We start from the raw sequence: 18,936 nt of genomic DNA on the forward strand, positions 1-18,936 counted from the left end.
GCTCGGCCGCACCGAAGCTCCGCCGCCCGCCCGCGGCTCCTGGCTGAATCAGGAATCCCCGGCTCCGGACTCGCCACTCCTCCTCCTTCCCTCTCGGCGTCCGAGAGCCCGGAGCTGACGCCGGCACTGGCTCGAGGAGCGGGACAGCACCGCCCCTCACGCCGCCGCCGCCTCCTCCCCTTCGCCCTCCCACTCCCACCCCCAGCCTAGGCCTGCTGACCGCGCGGAGCGCCGAGCTGGACTGACCACGGCGGCCCGGAGACGCGAGGAGGAAACAGCCGGCCCGCCCCTGGGGTCGCGCTTTCGCCGCCACTGGGGGTATTGAATTGAGGCGCCGCGACTGCGGGTGGCGAGAAGGAAGGAGGAGCCGCCGCGCGAGTGAGACGGGGGCAGAGCTGAAGAGACCGACACGGAGAAGGAAGCGGGAGGAGGATGTCTCGCGGAGCGGCCGACGCACGGATCAACCCGTGACTCTTACAGCGGCGGGCCTCAGACCCCAGCGCGGACGCGGACTTTGTCTTTGGGGGCCCTGCTCTGCCCTTCCTGGTTTCCGGCAAGATCGCAGAGGAGCCGGCGTGCCTCTCTGCCCTCCAGCCTTCCTCACCATGTCCAAGATGCCGGCCAAGAAGAAGAGCTGCTTCCAGATCACCAGTGTCACCACGGCCCAGGTGGCCACTAGCATCACCGAGGACACCGAGAGCCTGGACGATCCGGACGAGTCACGCACAGAGGACGTCTCCTCCGAGATATTCGACGTTTCTCGGGCCACGGATTACGGCCCCGAGGAGGTCTGCGAGCGCAGCTCCTCCGAAGAGACGCTCAACAATGTTGGGGATGCGGAGACTCCCGGTACCGTCTCCCCCAACCTCGTCCTGGACGGGCAGCTGGCGGCCGCGGCGGCCACTCCCGCCAACGGAGGAGGAGCCGCTTCGGCCCGCAGCGTGGCTGGGGCGCTGGCCAGTACCCTAGCGGCGGCCGCCACCTCGGCCCCCTCCTCGGGGGCCCCCGGGGCCCCCCCGGTCGCGGGCCCCTCCGCCGGGCCAGGGACTGCCACCCCCTCGCAGCCCCCCACCACTTGTAGTTCCCGTTTCCGCGTGATCAAGCTGGACCACGGCAGCGGGGAGCCGTATCGACGCGGCCGATGGACGTGCATGGAATACTATGAGCGGGATTCCGACAGCAGCGTGCTGACCCGGTCCGGGGATTGCATTAGGCACAGCAATACTTTTGATCAGACTGCGGATCGGGACAGCGGCCTGGGCGCCACCGGAGGGTCCGTGGTGGTGGTGGTGGCCTCCATGCCGGGGGCGCACGGGCCCGACTCGGGAACTGACAGTTCCTTGACTGCTGTGTCACAGCTACCCCCGTCGGAGAAAATGAGCCAGCCCGCCCCGGCCCCGCCGCAGAGTTTTGGCGTTGGGCAGCCGCAGCCGCAGCCTCCGCCCGTAGGTGGGGCTGTGGCTCCGAGCTCGGCTCCGCTGCCGCCGTTCCCGGGAGCCGCGGCCGGGCCGCCGCAGATGATGGCAGCCCCGCCGCCCAGCCAGCCCCCGGGCCCCAACGGACAGGGGCTGCCGCTGACGAATGTAACCCTGGCGCAGCCCGGCCTGGCCCTGCCTCCGCAGCCCGGCCCGGCCGTGGGCGCTTCTGCCGCGCCGCCGCCCCAGCAGTTCGCGTATCCCCAGGCTCAGATTCCGCCGGGCCATCTGCTGCCCGTCCAGCCCGCCGGCCAGAGTGAGTACCTGCAGCCGCCCAGCCCGGCGCAGCCCTCGTCCGCGGGCGCCGGAGCGGGCCCCGCCGCGGCGGCCGGCCTCCCCGGGGGCCCCGGCCAGAACGCCGCCTCCACGGGCGCGCAGATGATGGGCGCGGCCCCCCTGCCTGGCGAAGCCGGGGCCCCGGGGCCGGGCCCCGCGCAGGGCGGACCGGCCGCGCCCGGTCAGCCGGCCGGAGTGCCCCCGGCTGCCGTGGGAGGCGCGGCGCCGTCGGGCCTGGTTCCCGCCGGGGCCGGGCAGCCGCAGATGGGTGGCAGCGGCGCGCCATCGGCAGTGCCCGGCGGCCCTCACGCCGTGGCGCCCGGAGTTCCGAACGTGCCTGCAGCCGCGCCCGCTCCCAGCGTGCCTACCACTTCTGTTACTATGCCAAATGTACCCGCGCCCTTGGCCCAGGCGCAGCAGCTGAGCAGCCATCCTCCGGTCAGTAGGAGCGGCAGCAGCATCCAGCACGCGGGGCTGCCCTTAGCGCCGGGCACGGCCGGTGCACCGACGAGGCTACCGCAGTCTGACCTAAGCCAGTTTCAGACTCAGACCCAGCCTTTAGTCGGGCAAGTTGACGATACTAGAAGAAAATCCGAACCCCTACCTCAACCACCACTTTCTCTCATTGCTGAAACGAAGCCTGTTGTGAAGCCGCCTGTTGCAGATGCGCTGGCAAACCCCCTTCAGTTAACACCTATGAACAGTCTCTCCACCTCTGTATTCAGCATAGCTATTCCTGTTGATGGTGATGAAGACAGGTATGGAAATCTTATTTGAAATATTTGATGGGAATGCTTGACCGGACATTGTAGCTTAGGGTGCAACTGTGGGAGGTTCTTTTCTCAATCTGAGGCCCTTAATATTTCTAAATACAAAAGTTAGTTTGTGTTTAGTAAAATTGATTCATCGGTTCTTGCAAAGACATTAATTTTAGATTACTGATGTTAAAAAAGACGTGTAGAGAGAGAATTGGTGTCACAGTTGTTTAGAAGCACTAAATTGGATAGGAATGCAAAATTGTTGACTCAGAAGGGCGGATTTTAGTTTAATCCTCTCAATTTAGAAGTGGTGGCTAGTAGGTTATGCCGTGTAGGATTGTCCCTTTATTAGATATCAATCACACTTGAACACTTAATGGCAGAGTGTCTTGTCAGTGTGAGTTTTGAGACTGAGAGATAAAATTAGTTAAACATTTCCCATTCTGGAAAACCAGAAAGCCCTCTAGTAGAGAAAGAACCACGTTAGGTATCTCCTCCAGTGTATCTGGAAAGGCTGGAGAGAGAATGGTGAAATGTCAAATCCGGCTTTGAAGATCCTATCTTCTTCAGCCCTTTAATAAAAGAGTATAGAAGGTCAGGAGGCTTCCCAGTGACTTCTTTAAGATGCTTTTTTTTTTTTTTTAAAGCAAAAAGTGTATTGGAAAGATGTTGTTATCTTCCATCAATCTTTTTACTACAAGCAAGGGAGGTAGGAGACTTGACAGTAGTGAAAGCTGTAGTTCTTTAAATTAGAGTAATTTTATAGTAAAATTATAAACGTTAACAATTGGCTCCCTGTATTTAGGGGGGATGCTTTTAAATAGTTTAAGGGAAAATTGGTGTATTACTATACCAATTCTACTACAATTGATGTTCGGTTATGGTTTAGTGAGGATTTTAAGTGGTTTTGAGGAAATGTCACATGAAAATTTGATGTAGTGTGTATAATGCAAATGTTTAAAAACTGACTTATTACCAGATATTACATTTTAAAATTACAGAGAAAGTTTCAGGTACTTTACAGTTGGAAATTTATTTTCTGAGGTTTTTGTTTTGAGAGAGGTTAATTTTAGATGTGTTGAAAGAGCAGAACTGTTTTTACAGATTCCTTGAATAATTGGTATGTAGATTACAATGAGAGCTGTTAAAGCTTTTTCTTCCTATTCTGAGTTCCTTCACATTCCTTTCTTTTTCATTTCGAATTAGCTTTGTATTTTTGTTATACACTTCTTTTGGTTTGAAAAATGCTCACTGAAATTCATCTTCTTTGCCTTTTGTAATTAAAAGTTCATCTTTTTTTTGTAGGTGACTTGCTTGTGGGGAGTCTTTCTTCCATTTGAGAACTCTTAGAGAGTACCACGTGTCAGCTCAGCTAGCTAGTCATGGAGAAATTTTATATGGATGGGACTACCAAGTAAAGACACTGATTCCACAAGCCACTCAAAAATCCCTCTTTACATTTTCTGCCATATTTCACTTTTCACATGTAGGGGCACACCTGAAATGCCACTTGAGTTTATTTGTTCACTTTTGGTAATAGTCAACAGGCATCTTCCCTTTTCTAGCTGCCAGAAGCCAGTTTTTTTGTGATGGGTTGATAAATAACCATTTGCTTACTACCTCTCTGTTCCTGTTGTACACTGTATCTCTTCAAGAAATGATGACTGGTTTTCTCAACCCCTCGCTACCCTAAAAACACATGCACACCTATGAATGAAGAATGTGTTTTCTCTCCTCTTCACACCTCTCAGTTTACAGCATTTGTAATTACTTTCCCCAGAACTTTTTGGTGACGATATGGTATGAAGCAGAGAGATCTGTTGATAAATGGAAACTCTGGGATGTATTCTTTAGGGTATGACCTCAAAGATACATTCATTTCTTCTCTTACTTTATTAAAAGAGTTGAATTTCAAGAATCTCATTTCCAAACTTGTGACTATTTGAACTACAGATACGACTGTATCAATGTTCTTATCAATTGTAGCAGTTAATCCAGTGCAGGGGTTTTCATTTGTGTATAGTCCTATTTTAAATGTGGCGCTTCCCTCCCCCACCCAGTCTTTTAAAATCTTCATTACTTATCAAATGTGCATTTCTAATTTTTGTTATAGCCTCTTCATGGGTTTCTAACTTAACATGCCAGTTTCCAAGATGTAATCTTACACATTTGACTGTTTTTGTCACTGGACCAACACACCTGGTGAAGGAATAAATCCATTAAGTAGAAATAGTTTGGGGGTCTTTTTAAATTTGTTTTTTAATGGAAAGCCTTTGTAAAAGAGAGGGCATTTTTAAAGTTGTATTCTTGAAATTAAGTAACAGTTTTTCCAGGCGTATGTTTAAATTACTGAGATGACTACTTTTGAGGAGATAGTACTAACAAAATCGTGATTTTAATGTGATTTTAGGTTACCTTCTTAAATTAAAATCTTCGTACAACTTTATTTGCAGTCATTCAGATGTAAAGTAAAACATATTGGAGTGAGAGGTCTTGAGTAATTATTAATAGGTTGACAAATTTCAGATCCTTAGAAAATATTTGTAAAAAAAGATGTTTGCCTTTTAAAAAACCATTAAGACATTAGTAAACACAGTCTGTTTTGTTGAGAAAAGGAAGGAAAATGGAAGATTAACAAAAAGATCAGGTGGTTTAAGTTGATATATTAAGCACTCTGTCTTGTGATTTTGTTTGCATTACTTAATACAAGGATCTGTATTGGCTCATTCTGAGACCATTTATTTTAAAGAATCAGAACTTATATACTATCATACCTTTAAATGGGCTGATAGTTGTATATACAAAATAAGAAAAGTGTTAAATTTGTGAGTTAACATTGCCGATTGACCATATGGTATTAATTAGCGTGAAGTTTATATATCATTCTAGTTTATGGTCAGTTGTTGAGATTCTTCAAATTGATTTTGTGTAAACTGGAGGATATAATAATGGTTGAAAATATAGTTCATAAAAAAATGCATAGACACTTTTACAGTGAACATTACAAAATTTGTTTAAACTACCTACACGCTTAACAGACTCCTATTTGGTAAATAGGAGGAGGTGCAAAATATTACTGGCCCTTTTGGAAAAGGAACACGGTACAGATCATTTTCCATAGATAGCTGACCAATGTGAACCCTGTAGGCCACATGCCAGGAGCTCTTATGAATGGCTGCAATTGTGAACTGTCAACTGCAACCAAAAGACTGTTGAAAACCTGATTGTAAGGATCCTCTAGTGGCAAATATCTTTATATCTTGTTAATAGTTTTATTTGTGTAGTTTGCTAATGACTGCTGATAAAATATTATAAATTGTGAGTGTTAAATGGTGTGTCCTGGTATGTGCTATAAATATAGATTTTGTTTGTATACTTCATATATATCTATATAGATGTATGTATGAAATATACATATATACACACTTCTTTTAATGGAGTTTTTTTTTAACGTGACGTTTAAGAGAGGATTATGTAAATGTATATCAGGAGGCAGAACTGTCACTCTTACTTTGTTTCAAAAATCTATAGGGAACTTCTTAGAACTCTGAAAAAGTCTTACTGCATTTAGTCTTTAAAAATGAAAGCTCCTTAACTTGAATCTGTATTTCTTTGTGAGCTTATGGTTCTTTATCAGTACTGAAGTGTGGAGGTAATTTTGTCTTGCAGCTTTACAGTTGATGTTTAAATCACACGCCAGGTACCATCTTAGGCCTATCTAAGTAAGTAAGGATTTTGTAATCAAAGTGTAGTATCTCCTGTGTATGAGTGACATCATTATTTAGTATAAAAATGATACTGATGCATTCATCTGAGTGTCATGTTGATATGCTTTAGTCATAAACGTGGCTCTAAGTTAAGGAAATTATCATAGGTTTCCAGAAAGGCCGATGATCCAAAAGTGCCTGAAATTCCTAAAACCAAGAGTCGTATAAGTGGCAGCATGGCCTTTTTTATTCACAGTGATAACACCATTGTTTAAAATTTTGTGTGAACTAAATTGTATAGGCTGAACATTGGTTAACTTTTTAGAAAATATAAGGGTTTTTATGTGTGTGGATGAGACACAGTCCAAGTAACTAATTTATTAACACTGTCTTTTTCTTGTAAGGGATGGAGGGTATCTTGAACTAAATTGCCTTTATGAGAAGTCATTTTTGTTTTTTCACAGTACTGGTAGTGGGATATATGCTTTCTCCTTTATGAGAATAAATGTAATACCAATCTATTTGTTCTTTGAGAATTCTGATAGCACTGATTTGGAAATGATAAAACATGATACTGGATTTATGGATCTGGTACTTGGTAATTTAGAATAGAGTTTAGTCTTTCTCAGCACCAAAAGAGGTTGGAAGCAGTCATGCTCTATAGAGTCCTCTAGTAACAAAGAGCAGCCCCACCAATCAGATGGTAAGGAAACCAGTGAATCTCTTCCCTGAGGAATGGTTGATAGGGGAGTATAAAAGGATCTTGACTTTTCTCTCCCGAAATGGTAGAAGCTGGGGCGTTGTGGGAGTAGGAAGTAATGGCAGGTAACCAACACAGAAGTAAAGGTAGTGAAATGACATGAAATATGGTCTCAGAAGGAATAGGAACACGTGTTAATAGTGAGGAATAGTGGTCTAATTCCTCCTTTTAATAATTGTTTTAGACCAATATGTATTTCCTCTTCCAGATACCGTTTATTTCTTAATTGCATTACTCTCGAAATACGAGAGGCTTTACAAAAACAGGTGTGTCTGGTTAAATGTAGCCTGAACCATGATGTTTCTAAGTAATTTTTTATTAATGGGAAGAGCAGATTTTTAATAAGAAATCTTAATTGAAGACAGTATTTAAGGGGTCTGTGTAGCGAATTTCCTGAATTGGAATAAATCCTTTAAGTTTGTTTTTTCTTTACACTAAAGCAGTAGACTTGTGATTTGAAGCTGTTCTTTTAAATGGTGTAATACGAATTACCACATCGCAAAGAATACGCATGCCTGAATCATTGGTATAACTTAGGCCTTTCCCACAGCAATTCTGTTGTTGTTGTTGCTTTTTTTTTTTTTGGCTGCATTGGGTCTTCGTTGCTGCGCTGGGGCCCTCTCCAGCTGCTTCGAGCAGAGGCCACTCCTTACCACGGTGCGCCGCTGCGGCCTCTCCTGTCACGGAGCACGAGCTCCAGGTGCGCGGGCCTCAGCACTTGCGACACACCGACTCAGTAGCTGTGGCCTGAGGGCTTCATAGTGCAGGCTCAGCAGCTGTGGCGCACGGGCCCAGCTGCTCCGCGGCATGTGCAATCCTCCCAGACCAGGGCTCGAACCCGCGTCCCCTGCATTGGCAGGCGGACTCCCAACCACTGCACCACCAGGGAAGCCCTCCCACAGCAATTCTTGAACATACCAGATTGAGATTACTCTATTTGTTATATTCTTAATCTGGCATTGCTTAGGGTAAATTTAATTAGGTAGGGTAAGTTTAATTATGTACTATAGCATATCATATGAGTAACCATTATAGACAGTGGAGTCACGCATGCCTGGGCTGAAATTCAACTGTACCGCATACTTGAGACATTTGACCTTGAGCTAGTTATTTAGCCCTCTAAGTCTTGTTTTCCCATATGAAAAATGGGGATAATACCTACCTTGGAGAGTTTGAGAGGATTAAATGAGGTATGCAAGTGATTTGTGAACAATCATGCATAACCTAAAACAGTATGTATGGCAAACATACATCACAGAAACATCAGTGTTTCAGTGTCTACACTGTTTTTCCAGGTCAACTCTTGATATGCTACAAACCATACCAAGAATGTTTAGTTTTGATCCAAAAACGTAATTGGATGGCATGGATATAATCAGAGAAAAGGAGACATTGTTTCAGGCCAGAAAACTCATGATGTAGTGAAGTGGTACAGCAAATTGTGTTCTAATCTGGCTCTTCCACCATTTAGCTGATTTCTTTGGTCAAGTCATTTAACTTTCTTGGTTTTCCTCATTGGTAAAATTAGAATTTGAGCCTTTGGTCAGATTTTAAGATTCCCTGAGTATGAGTCCATACATAGACATGTTTCATGAGAGAGCTGCCAACTTAAACCTTCCTCTTGGTCAAACCCTTTTCCTGCCCCCAGACTATTAGGTGACAAAAAATGAAGTTTGCAAATACTCCTTAAGTAGGTTGAATGCCCAGGAAAACATTTAAAGTGGCAATATGTGAATCAGTCAACTTGCTTTGTGGTTTCTGAGTAGTAAGTACTGGGATACAGAAATAAAACTATCCTGCCTTCCAAGATCTCAGGCTATATGAAAATAATTACGATTTGAAGTTGCATACTTTGATATACGTTATAGGCTGTGATGGAGTAAATTGAAGTTGTTAATGGGAAAATTTAGGACATCGAGTCAGATTTGTGTGGGGAGGAAGTAGTTAGACTGATTTCTGTTTAAAATTAACCACTTCTCTGCATAGGCAATACATTTATAAAGTTCAAAATTCAAAATATATGAATATAAATTGAAAGCCATTCTGCTAACTCTGTCCTCCAGCCACCCAATTTCTGTCCTCAGAAGCAACCCATTATTACTTTTGCTTTCTTCTGAAGCTAACTCTAGAGTTGAATCTTAAGAGTCATTCAGATGAGGTCACTGATGAGAGAAGCAGATGATTTTCCAAGTGGAAGGAGAAGGCAGTTTTGTGTAACAATATGGAAGAGTGAGAATATGTCAGATTTGGAACATGATGTGATTAATTTGACAGTAATCAGAGTGAAGGGTTTAAATGTCACGGAGAGAAATGGAAATTTTTATCACTTAAGTCTATGGTTGCTGTTAAGGTGTTTCTTGAAGCTTTTATTGTTAAAGTAGTATCTTGGAACCATTTCAATACGCTTTTTAGTGGTTATTGTATTTTTAATTAATATCTTGTGGTAAAGTTGTGTGTAAGGAAATCCTGGGGGGAGCTCTGAATCCCAGAGGTGGAATTCCTCCAATGGAATGTACTAAATAGCTTGGTATACCTGGCTCTAAGTTTATGAATTCTGTTTACCTTAAGTATTCTGTTTGCCTCAGTAGTACCTTAATAATGATGAAATATTTGGTATATGTTAAGATACTGTACCAAAAGTTGATCTTTATACAGCATATTTGGAAATCATAACCCTATGTTAAACATAGACCAGGCTTAATTGTTTCAGACCGTATGTATACATAATCTCATTTTATCTTTTCAGTAACTGTAATGAGTGTTTTTCTCCCCTTTTTTATGGATTAAGCAAAATGAGGCGCTGAGGATTTGAGTCACACAGCTATTAAGTCACACAAGGCATAGGTCAGATTCAGGCCTTCTGACTCCAAAGCCAGTGCTCTTGGATATTCCCGGAGTTAGTTTTGTTTACTACTTTCCTGACTGTAAGATAGGATGAAGGAAAAGCTTCTGTTGCCCTGATCAGTTGTGTTGTAACCCTTTACCTAAAGGATATTTTTTAAATCATTTAAAATCCCTAGATGATAACGTTGGAGATGGCCCTTGTTCCTCGGCTTACTGTATTTCCCCGGTTTCTATTTAGAGATTTCTGAAGTTGAGTTTTGACATAAGAGAAGGAGAAGGTATTTGCTGAGGAGAGGGCTCATGTACCTCATTCCTTAAGCTTCAAGTGTTTTTTAGCTTAGTTTTGAGGTAGAATATATACGGATGTTTCTCCTCGCGATTATAGTTAGTTACCCTACAAAGATAGTATCTTAGTTTAGCAGGTAGACATATGTCACATTTAAGATACTTTCTCATGTACTACTACTTTACGTACTTGGTGATTATCATGACAGACTGTTCAGTATATAAAGTCAGAGATATGGGCTTCCCTGGTGGCCCAGTGGTTGAGAGTCCGCCTGCCGATGCAGGGGACACGAGTTCGTGCCCCGTTCTGGGAAGATCCCACATGCCACGGAGCGGCTGGGCCCGTGAGCCATGGCCGCTGAGCCTGCGCGTCCGGAGCCTGTGCTCCGCAACGGGAGAGGCCACAACAGTGAGAGGCCCGCGTACCGCAAAAAAAAAAAAAAAAAAAAAAAGTCAGAGAGAAAAGAAGTATTTTGTTCATTGGTTTGGAAAATTTTCTACAAATAGGAAAACAGTGTTTTAGGTGAGTCTTCCTAAGAAGTGCTTGATTGGCTTTATACTGAGTTTAGTAGCTTACATTGACATCAGATATGTTGTTAGAGAACTGTTTTCAAATTTTATTTCTTGAGCAGAAGAGAATTTGTGACCAAAGCTGCATAAAATTCAATATTTCTAACACATTTTTAATACCATTTGCCTCTTGGTGCCTTCAGATTTCATAGACTGTAAACTTGAAATGATCCCCATTAACAGTGTTTTCCATGAACTCTTAAGTTCCTCAATTTTATGCCATTCCAAAACAGAAGTCTTTGATGATCAGGCCCTTCAGTACTTATAGATGGCTCCTCTGAAGTTCTTGATCAGCTAGGTTTCACAGACATGACTCCTTTAATCTGTGCTGCTAATCAATGTTTTGAGACTAATTGTTGCTGTTTGCGAAAAATCAGTTTATGGATAACATCCCAGCTTAAGTATTCCAGAAACCAGAAATTTCATATTTTATAATAAGACTAAATGTTTGTCCTTGGAATCTCAAGTATTTAAAATTTTTTACACTACATAGATTGTATAACTCCATATGGCTTATTCATTTTGAATATATGTAAAAAGGGATTGTTAACTGCCAGCTTTTGCAACCTAAGTGTATTTGTTGACACGTTCTAAAGACTTTAAGTCCATTTATAGTACTGTATTTTATTTCACAGTTATTTTTCTCGCCCCCAAGATGCACGACTAACTGCAGATATGTTCTCTTTTCACTTCTACATTTGACCTATGAGAAACATTTCGTTATTAGTATCAATGCTGTAAAAATGCTGGAATTTCATAACTAAAGTCGTGACTTTATTTAAAACCAATTTATGTGGCATTTGAATTTGATTCAAATTAAATATATATGTATATATTTTTCCAAAATCAGGGGATCTGAAGTTCTTCTAAAGAATATCTCCCTTAAAAATATATTGTAAATGTTCTTTAATGAATTTTGAATTCCAGACTTGCAGAATAACTTCCAAGTTTACTCTTTGTTATTTTTTTTGTATTTACTACCTTCCTCTTTGTGTCACTCTGTTTATTTTAAACCCAAAGTCTCCAAACAGACCTGTGTGAATAGCAGACTTATTCCCATATGGTCTTGGTTGAGCCTGGTAAAAAAGCCAAATTGAGTTTTCAGTTGGTTTAGTTGGCTTTCATTTAATTTGGCAGACTGATTTTTTAAGTACAGTGAAAAAAAGGGGCCTGGCAAATGTATCTTGAGAGGATACAAGCTGTTAAATAAACAGTAGTTAACAACCTCTTAATTCTTTCTTGATATTAGTAGGTCCAATCAGTGCCTTTAATTGCCTTAGACCTAGTCAGGAGAAAGGTAGAGAAACAGTTAAAAGAACAGAAAGGAGTTGAAGTAGGGGAAGCAAAAAGAAGTACACACACTGAAGACTCCTAGTTAATCAAATAGTTGCTTTGGTGACATACTGGCATCTAGTGTCTATCTTCCTTTCCCAGATTTGGATCATCTAAAAGATACCCTACTGGTTAAAATTTAAAATGCCTTCTAGAAAATATTTTTTTTTTACAATTCAGTAGATTAATATATGTCGTCTTTTAATAAATTTATTTATTTATTTATTTATTTTTGGCTGCGTTGGGTCTTCGTTGCTCCATGCAGGCTTGCTCTAGTTGTGGCGAGCGGGGGCAACTCTTTGTTGCAGAGCATGGGCTCTAGGTACGCAGGCTTCAGTAGTTGTGGTGCACGGGCTTAGTTGCTCCATGGCATGTGGGATCTTCCCAGACCAGGGCTCGAACCCGTGTCCCCTGCATTGGCAGGCGGATTCTTAACCACTGTGCCACCAGGGAAGTCCCCAGTATGTGTCTTTTAAGTTTTGTTTTGTTTGTTCATGTATTTATTTATTTTTGGCTGTGTTGTGTCTTCATTCCTGTGGACGGGCTTTGTCTAGTTGCGGCGAGCCAGGGCTGCTGTTCTTTGCAGTGCATGGCCTTCTCATTGCAGTGTCTTCTCTTGTTGCTGAGCATGGTCTCTAGGCGCATGGGCTTCAGTAGTTGAACTCAGGCTCAGTAGTTGTGGCTCGTGGGCTCTAGAGCACAGGCTCAGTAGTTGTGGTGCACGGGCTTAGTTTCTCCGCAGCATGTGGGATCTTCCAGGACCAGGGCTTGAACCCGTGTCCCCTGCATTGGCAGGCGGATTCTTAAGCACTGTGCCACCGGGGAAGTCCTGATAATATATGTCTTGATGTCCTATGAGTTTTGAAATCATGGAATTCTATTGAGTGAGTATTTTATTTGATGATCATTGATACTTGATTGCTATTCCAGTAGAAGTTGGAAATAGTTTTCTTATTATACTGATAATACTGCAGACTCACCTAAGGCACTAGTTAGGGTCTCAGAATTGCCATGTTGTATCTGAACCTCATTTTGATGATAAAGATAATAGCTGTCATTTATTGAGCATTGACTAAATGCCAGGAGCACTAGTTACCTATTACCCTGCAAGGCTAGATAGTAATATCACCATTTAACTGATGGAGACAGACCTAGAGAGGTTAAAATTTAACTCTGTTATATGCTTAGCATAGTGGTTTAAGAGCATAAACCCTGGGACCAGATTGCCACTTAACTAGCTCTGTGACATTGGGCAAGTTACTTCTGTCTGACCCAGTTTCCTTATCTGTGAGATGGGAATAATAATAACACCTAGCTCTTAGGGCTGTTGTAGTATTGAGTTAATAAATGTAAAGCACTTAGAATAGTGTCTGGTATACAATAAGCACTTATATTCTTAGCTTGCTACTGTTATTCTGCTACAGCACCAGTCAGGAATTTTAGAAGTGATGTGGCAAGTTTTTGTTGGCTCCCTATTGTATGGGTTGGGAGTGGCGGAGACCATGGAAATATGCTGAGGTGGAGACAGAGCTGTTACAGAGCAGGTTTGTCAAAAGGTTAGTCTCTTGAGAACTTCTGAGATGTGAGGTGAAACCAGTATGCTGAGAGCTTGCCCCATTAAGATTCTATAGTTATAGCCCTAGGGAATGTGTCTCCAGGGAATAGTGGAAATGGGTGGTGATAATGGTGTATAAGCTCTTACCCCTTAAAGGGGCACTGTACAAATGCAGGAAGTTAGAAGGCTGCCCTCCAATTGCAGCACCATTTTTTGCCTTAACCCAGAGAAACCACCCATAAATAAATGAATTCTGAAGGTGGAAATTGTGTCAAGTCCAACCCAGAAAAGGACTCATTGGTCACCATCAAATCCTGTCAAATAGGTCCTATGAAGAATTATCATATCATGAAGCTATTGTTTAACTAATTTTACATGAATACTGTACCTATGAACTGGTCACATTCATATGTATGTAAATGTATATACACACACAACTGGGTGCTAGTTAGTATTTCATTTTATCTGTATTATGCCTTTTTTTTAGAACTGTGATCCTGAATTGTTAGGGTCTGCTGGATTTGGTCCAGTTTTTTAATTTCTTTCAAAATGTTTTTAATCAAGCTTATGTGGGTTTTTTTTCTTTTTATTAAAACAGTTGCATTGTATTAGAAATCTAAAATCTTTTTTAAATTTTTTGGGAAATGAGTTTATTTTTTTAATTTTTATTGGAGTACATTTGCTTTACAATGTTGTGTTAGTTTCTACTGTACAGCAAAGTGAATCAGCTATACGTATACATATATCCCCTCTTTTGGATTTCCTTCCCGTTTAGGTCACCACAGAGCATTGAGTAGAGTTCCCTGTGCTATACAGTAGGTTCTTATTAGTTTACCATCTTTTTTTGAAAAGTAAGTGATTTTACTGTACTTTCTCAACTTCATTTCCATTTGATTCTTGGATCTCACAGGAATCCTTCAACTGCTTTCTTCCAAGCGTTCCATTTGAACACGATTCAGGAATCAAAGAACCTCTGGCATAGGTATGAATACTTTCATATGGAATGCATACATGCAAAAGTGTATGCATGAACTGCTTTGCACTGTAACGGTTTCTCATCTTTAAAACTGATCTTTATTATTTTAGGAGGGGGGAAAATCACATGGTATCTAGCATGGGACAAAGCAGCAAAATAAACCAAAAGGACAAACTATATTTTAAATAGAATATAGACATACTTTCCTTTTTACTGCACTTAAAAGTGTATTTTTTGAAGGACTTTTTCTATTGGATTTTATTACATGAAATATCCCCTTACCCATGTGTACTTAATGTAAAAACATATTTTATAAAATAAACTACCTACAGTTATTTTAATTTTGTGCCATTTTATATGATTTCTCTGTAAAAGCCATAGTGACTCAAAGCAAAATGTTATTTCATATTAAGAAATTGGAGGAGGGAAACGACTAAGGTATCAAAGTAGTAGTCATTGTTTAATTCTTGGCCAGAAAATTTAACCTTAAGCTTGTTTGCTAGAATTCACCAGATCTGCATTACTGTTTTATAAACCCCTAAAACAGTTTGTTTTCTCACAGAAATGTTGTATAAATTTTATTTTTAACTTTTTAAAATATAGACTGAAGTCTTGGAGTTCATGTATGGCAGCAGATACTTTGGTTTATCTTTCTGCTTAATACACATTTTAAGTAGTATATTATATCTGTTATATCTGTTCACTTATTTTGCTGAATATTTATTAGCACTCAATCATTCTGTGTCTAATTAATAGAAGTTGAGTGCAAACAATGTTTTTAAGACTCACACAAAGCTTTGTTAGATTCTTTTAACTCTGCCTGGCAGCGCATTTGTGTCTTTTGGCATATTTTGGATAACACTCCTAGACTCAACTGCATCTCTTTCATTAGAATAGAGTATTGCTATGTGCATGTACATGTCATGTGAAGACATGGTCTACATTGCTCAGAAATAATAACAGTGTTTTAATTCTTAGGCTTGATTTACTGTATCACTCAAGAAATTTTCTAACAAACTGTCTTTTTGGTGATGTGTTCCTTACTTAACTTAAAAATGTTTTTAAATGGTTACTTGTAGAACAAGAAGTTTTAAAATGTATAGTGCTATGTTTATAAATTCAATTTTTAAATTGTATAGCTGTAGCAATATAAATTGAGACATAAATGTAAATTGTGGCATGAAACAAGCATGAAGTTTTAATCATTCAAATGGCTTACCAGATGTAGCCAGGGTGAGTACTTTGGGGTGTACTTTATACTTTTCCCTTAGAAAAAGGAAAAATAGTACTCTTTAGAAATGTTATAAAATAGTTTTTAGATATATGGTAATTTATTTCAAATAGCTAACTTTCATGAGCTACCATGACATCAGTATGAATAATACCTATTATTTTCATCAAAACAATGTAGAAAGTTTTGAACTTTATTTTTTATAATTTGGATCTAATTAAAAGATGTCTTTTCATTATAAAGCAGCTGTAGAAGTTGCCTGCTCATCATTTGTTACAGCTAAATACTCCTTATCTGTTTTCTTTTTTAGATACCAGAAACGTTTAAGGTATCAGAAATCAGGCAAGCTGCTTTATCTATAGTTTCTCATGGGTTGAAAATATTTTCTCTTCTCCTTGGAGCCTCTTGTCCAGAACCAAAGAATTTTAACAGATACTTGGATACTTGTCTATAGTGTGTTAGTGCCAAAATATAATCAAAACTTATATTCTATATCAGCCATTCTTCACTGTAAGTTGGCATGTTGGTACCAAGGTGACAAGCCCAACGCAGTAGAAACTGACTAGTGGCTTCCTTTTAGCTTTTCAACTAGCTTAATTAATTTTCAGTTGAGAAGAGCAGTAGTGGCTGGCCTTATTAGTTCTAACCATCTACAACTTCAGGTGGCAGGTATCTGCAAACTTCTTAATAAGTTATGAGCTAATAAAGTATTGTGGGACTGTTTATTCATTTTCTTCGCAGACGGGTTGAAGATTAATGTGTGTTAAGCTTTGAAAACTATCTCACCAAGCTGCCTTGTTCATTTTTGACTTATAAATTTAAGATTTTTAAAATATTATTAATAATTTGGCAATTATCAGTATTTTTCAAGGATGATTCTATTAAATAGAACCATTCAGAGATTTAAGGGACTATAAATTCCTTACATCATCTACTTAAGAGGTATAAATTTGCCTATCAATGTGGTATATACCATATTTCAGGCTCCTGTTTATGAAATCTTAGAAATCATTTTCAGTAGGGGCAGCTTTTAAGCCCTGTGCCAGTTTTTATTAAACCTGCCCTAGATAGCTGAAGATTCTTGGTTTTTGCCTTACTTGAAAGACTGGTGTCTTTTTTTCCCCAGAATTCTTTCAGCAGACTATCTTTTAATCAAAATATAAGTAACTAGTATACCTTCCTCACATTGACTTAGAGCTCTCTAAAGGCCCCTTTGTTTTCTCCACTATTTAAATTAGAGTTAGCAAGTTGAGAAGCTTTCCCTCAGTCTGCTTCTGCCTATATTTAGATATTCTCTCTTTCCATTGATACCCAATGTTTTATTCAGTTATTATACTAAAGTCGAAGCTCCTGTCAAGCCTTCCTTTCCCTTTTCCTGTAAGAGCCATCATTTTCTGTCTTCTGCATTTGTCATTTGCAGAGTCATCAGGGAATCAGTCAGCTGAAATCATCATCAAATATAAGAATAATAGATACTGATAGCTAAAATAATACAGGGAGCCCAGATTATTTGCATTGACTGTTTATTAAAATGAATAATGTAGCTTTCTGGAGATTATCTTACTCTCCAGAAAGCTTTTAAGCCCTGTGCCAATTTTTAGTGATAGCCTAGCCTATTGGCATTTCAGAATAGTAACTTGAAAATCTGACTTCTTGTTTTTTCTTCTTTAAAACACAGCTTCCCAAACTTAATCATTATTGGCATTACTTTGTTATATCGACAGAATTAGTTTAGAAACCTATCCTGATGATCACTGGGGAGCAGGTTCTCATTGGGAGTCCTTTGTCTGTAAAAGCTAAGGGTAAGAATTTATAGCAAACAACTTTACCTTCTTGTAAATATCAGTTCAGTAAGGTAAAGGAGTACTAGAGGGAAGAAACTTTACCTCAGGTAGACTAAAGGAAGAAATCAGGTAGCTTGTAAGGATTTATCCTTATTGATAAACACTTAAAAGAGTTTCTGCCCCAATGAAGAAAATACTTAAATGTAGTTAACAAATGAGAGTAACAGTTGCTAGGTGCACCATCCCTTTGAGTCAGCTTGTCCTTCCTCATGATAGCACCAATATTTAAAGAGAAATGAATAAGGAAAGTAGTATACCTGAATTATTAATTTAAAATGAATGTCTGAGTAAGTTTATGTCTTCTTCTAGATACTTGATGATTTCAGTTAAATTAAGTCTTTATAGTGATTACTTACATCTATTTACATCTAGTTTCACAATTGTTGCATTAAAACGTTCTTGTTAAATAACCTCCAGTATTTTGTGTTAGAAAAGGCATCCAGTATTTCCTGTCATTGTGAGATTTCATTTTTGAAGTAAGAGGTAAATCAGAACTAAACTACTCCTAAGACACAATTTGTTCGCTCATACTCCAGGAAGCTTGGATACATCATTAACACCCACTTGTTAACCCAGATGGTAAAAACTCAGGTTTCAGAATTTGGATAATCTAGTTTTTGAATGCTCGGTGCTAATGACTTTTGAAAAATCTTTTTATTGAAGTATATTTTGTATCAGAAAAGGCCACTGTTCATAAATGTACAGCTCAAACTGAACACATCTGTGTGACTAGCACCCAGATCAAGATACAGTAGTATAAGCTCTTCATGACCCCTTCGTGCCCCCTTCCTATTATTTCCCTCCTCTATCTTAACTTGCAGTAAGTGGAATCATACACTATGTATTTTGTGTCCTCTTTTATCCAGTATTATGTTTGAGGTTCATCTATATGTTTCTGCGTAGTGGATCTGAACTACATAATTTTAAAGAATCACCATGGTGGGTTACTTGTTAGAGATTGTTACTGGTTAAATGTTCTCTCCTAATAATTATACTCTAAGTACCTTGAGGATATAGGCCCAAACTGTTATGTAACCACACCAAATATACTTCCTAAGAATTTGTACCTAGTAATTACATAATTTATTATCTGATTATATTTTGACCAATTTCAGTTAAGGGTATCTAGTAGAGGATAATCAGAGATGCTAAAAATTAGAGGAAAAGTTTTTAATGGCCTGTCATCTTTTTAGGACTGGATCTCAGATTTAGGTGAAAACCTAAGAACATGCTTATAAAATGTTCAGATGACGTTAAAGCAGGAAGTCATAGCTATTACTGGATGATAGCATTTGTGAATTTAACAGTCTAAAGTATGTGCAG

General features: G+C 40.4%; 1 protein-coding gene across 4 annotated transcripts in view; it reads left to right on the forward strand.

The window, feature by feature from the left end:
- The first annotated feature begins 458 nt into the window (after positions 1-458).
- Positions 459-18,936, forward strand: part of TSC22D2 (TSC22 domain family member 2) — a 54,182-nt gene continuing 35,704 nt past the window's right edge. For 2 of the 4 annotated variants that reach the window (XM_082625546.1, XM_082625548.1), the window contains exon 1: positions 459-2,509. In XM_082625546.1, coding sequence (XP_082481672.1) covers positions 606-2,509 — 1,904 coding nt within the window. In that variant the 5' untranslated portion in view covers positions 459-605. Of the gene's footprint in view, positions 2,510-14,472; positions 14,545-16,079; positions 17,891-18,936 lie in introns of those variants that run through there. The other 2 variants (XM_082625547.1, XM_082625545.1) reach the window with 2 other exon arrangements.

The sequence above is a fragment of the Mesoplodon mirus genome (assembly GCF_964341445.2).
Source record: "Mesoplodon mirus genome assembly, chromosome: 6".
NCBI classification, from domain to species: Eukaryota; Metazoa; Chordata; class Mammalia; order Artiodactyla; family Ziphiidae; genus Mesoplodon; species Mesoplodon mirus.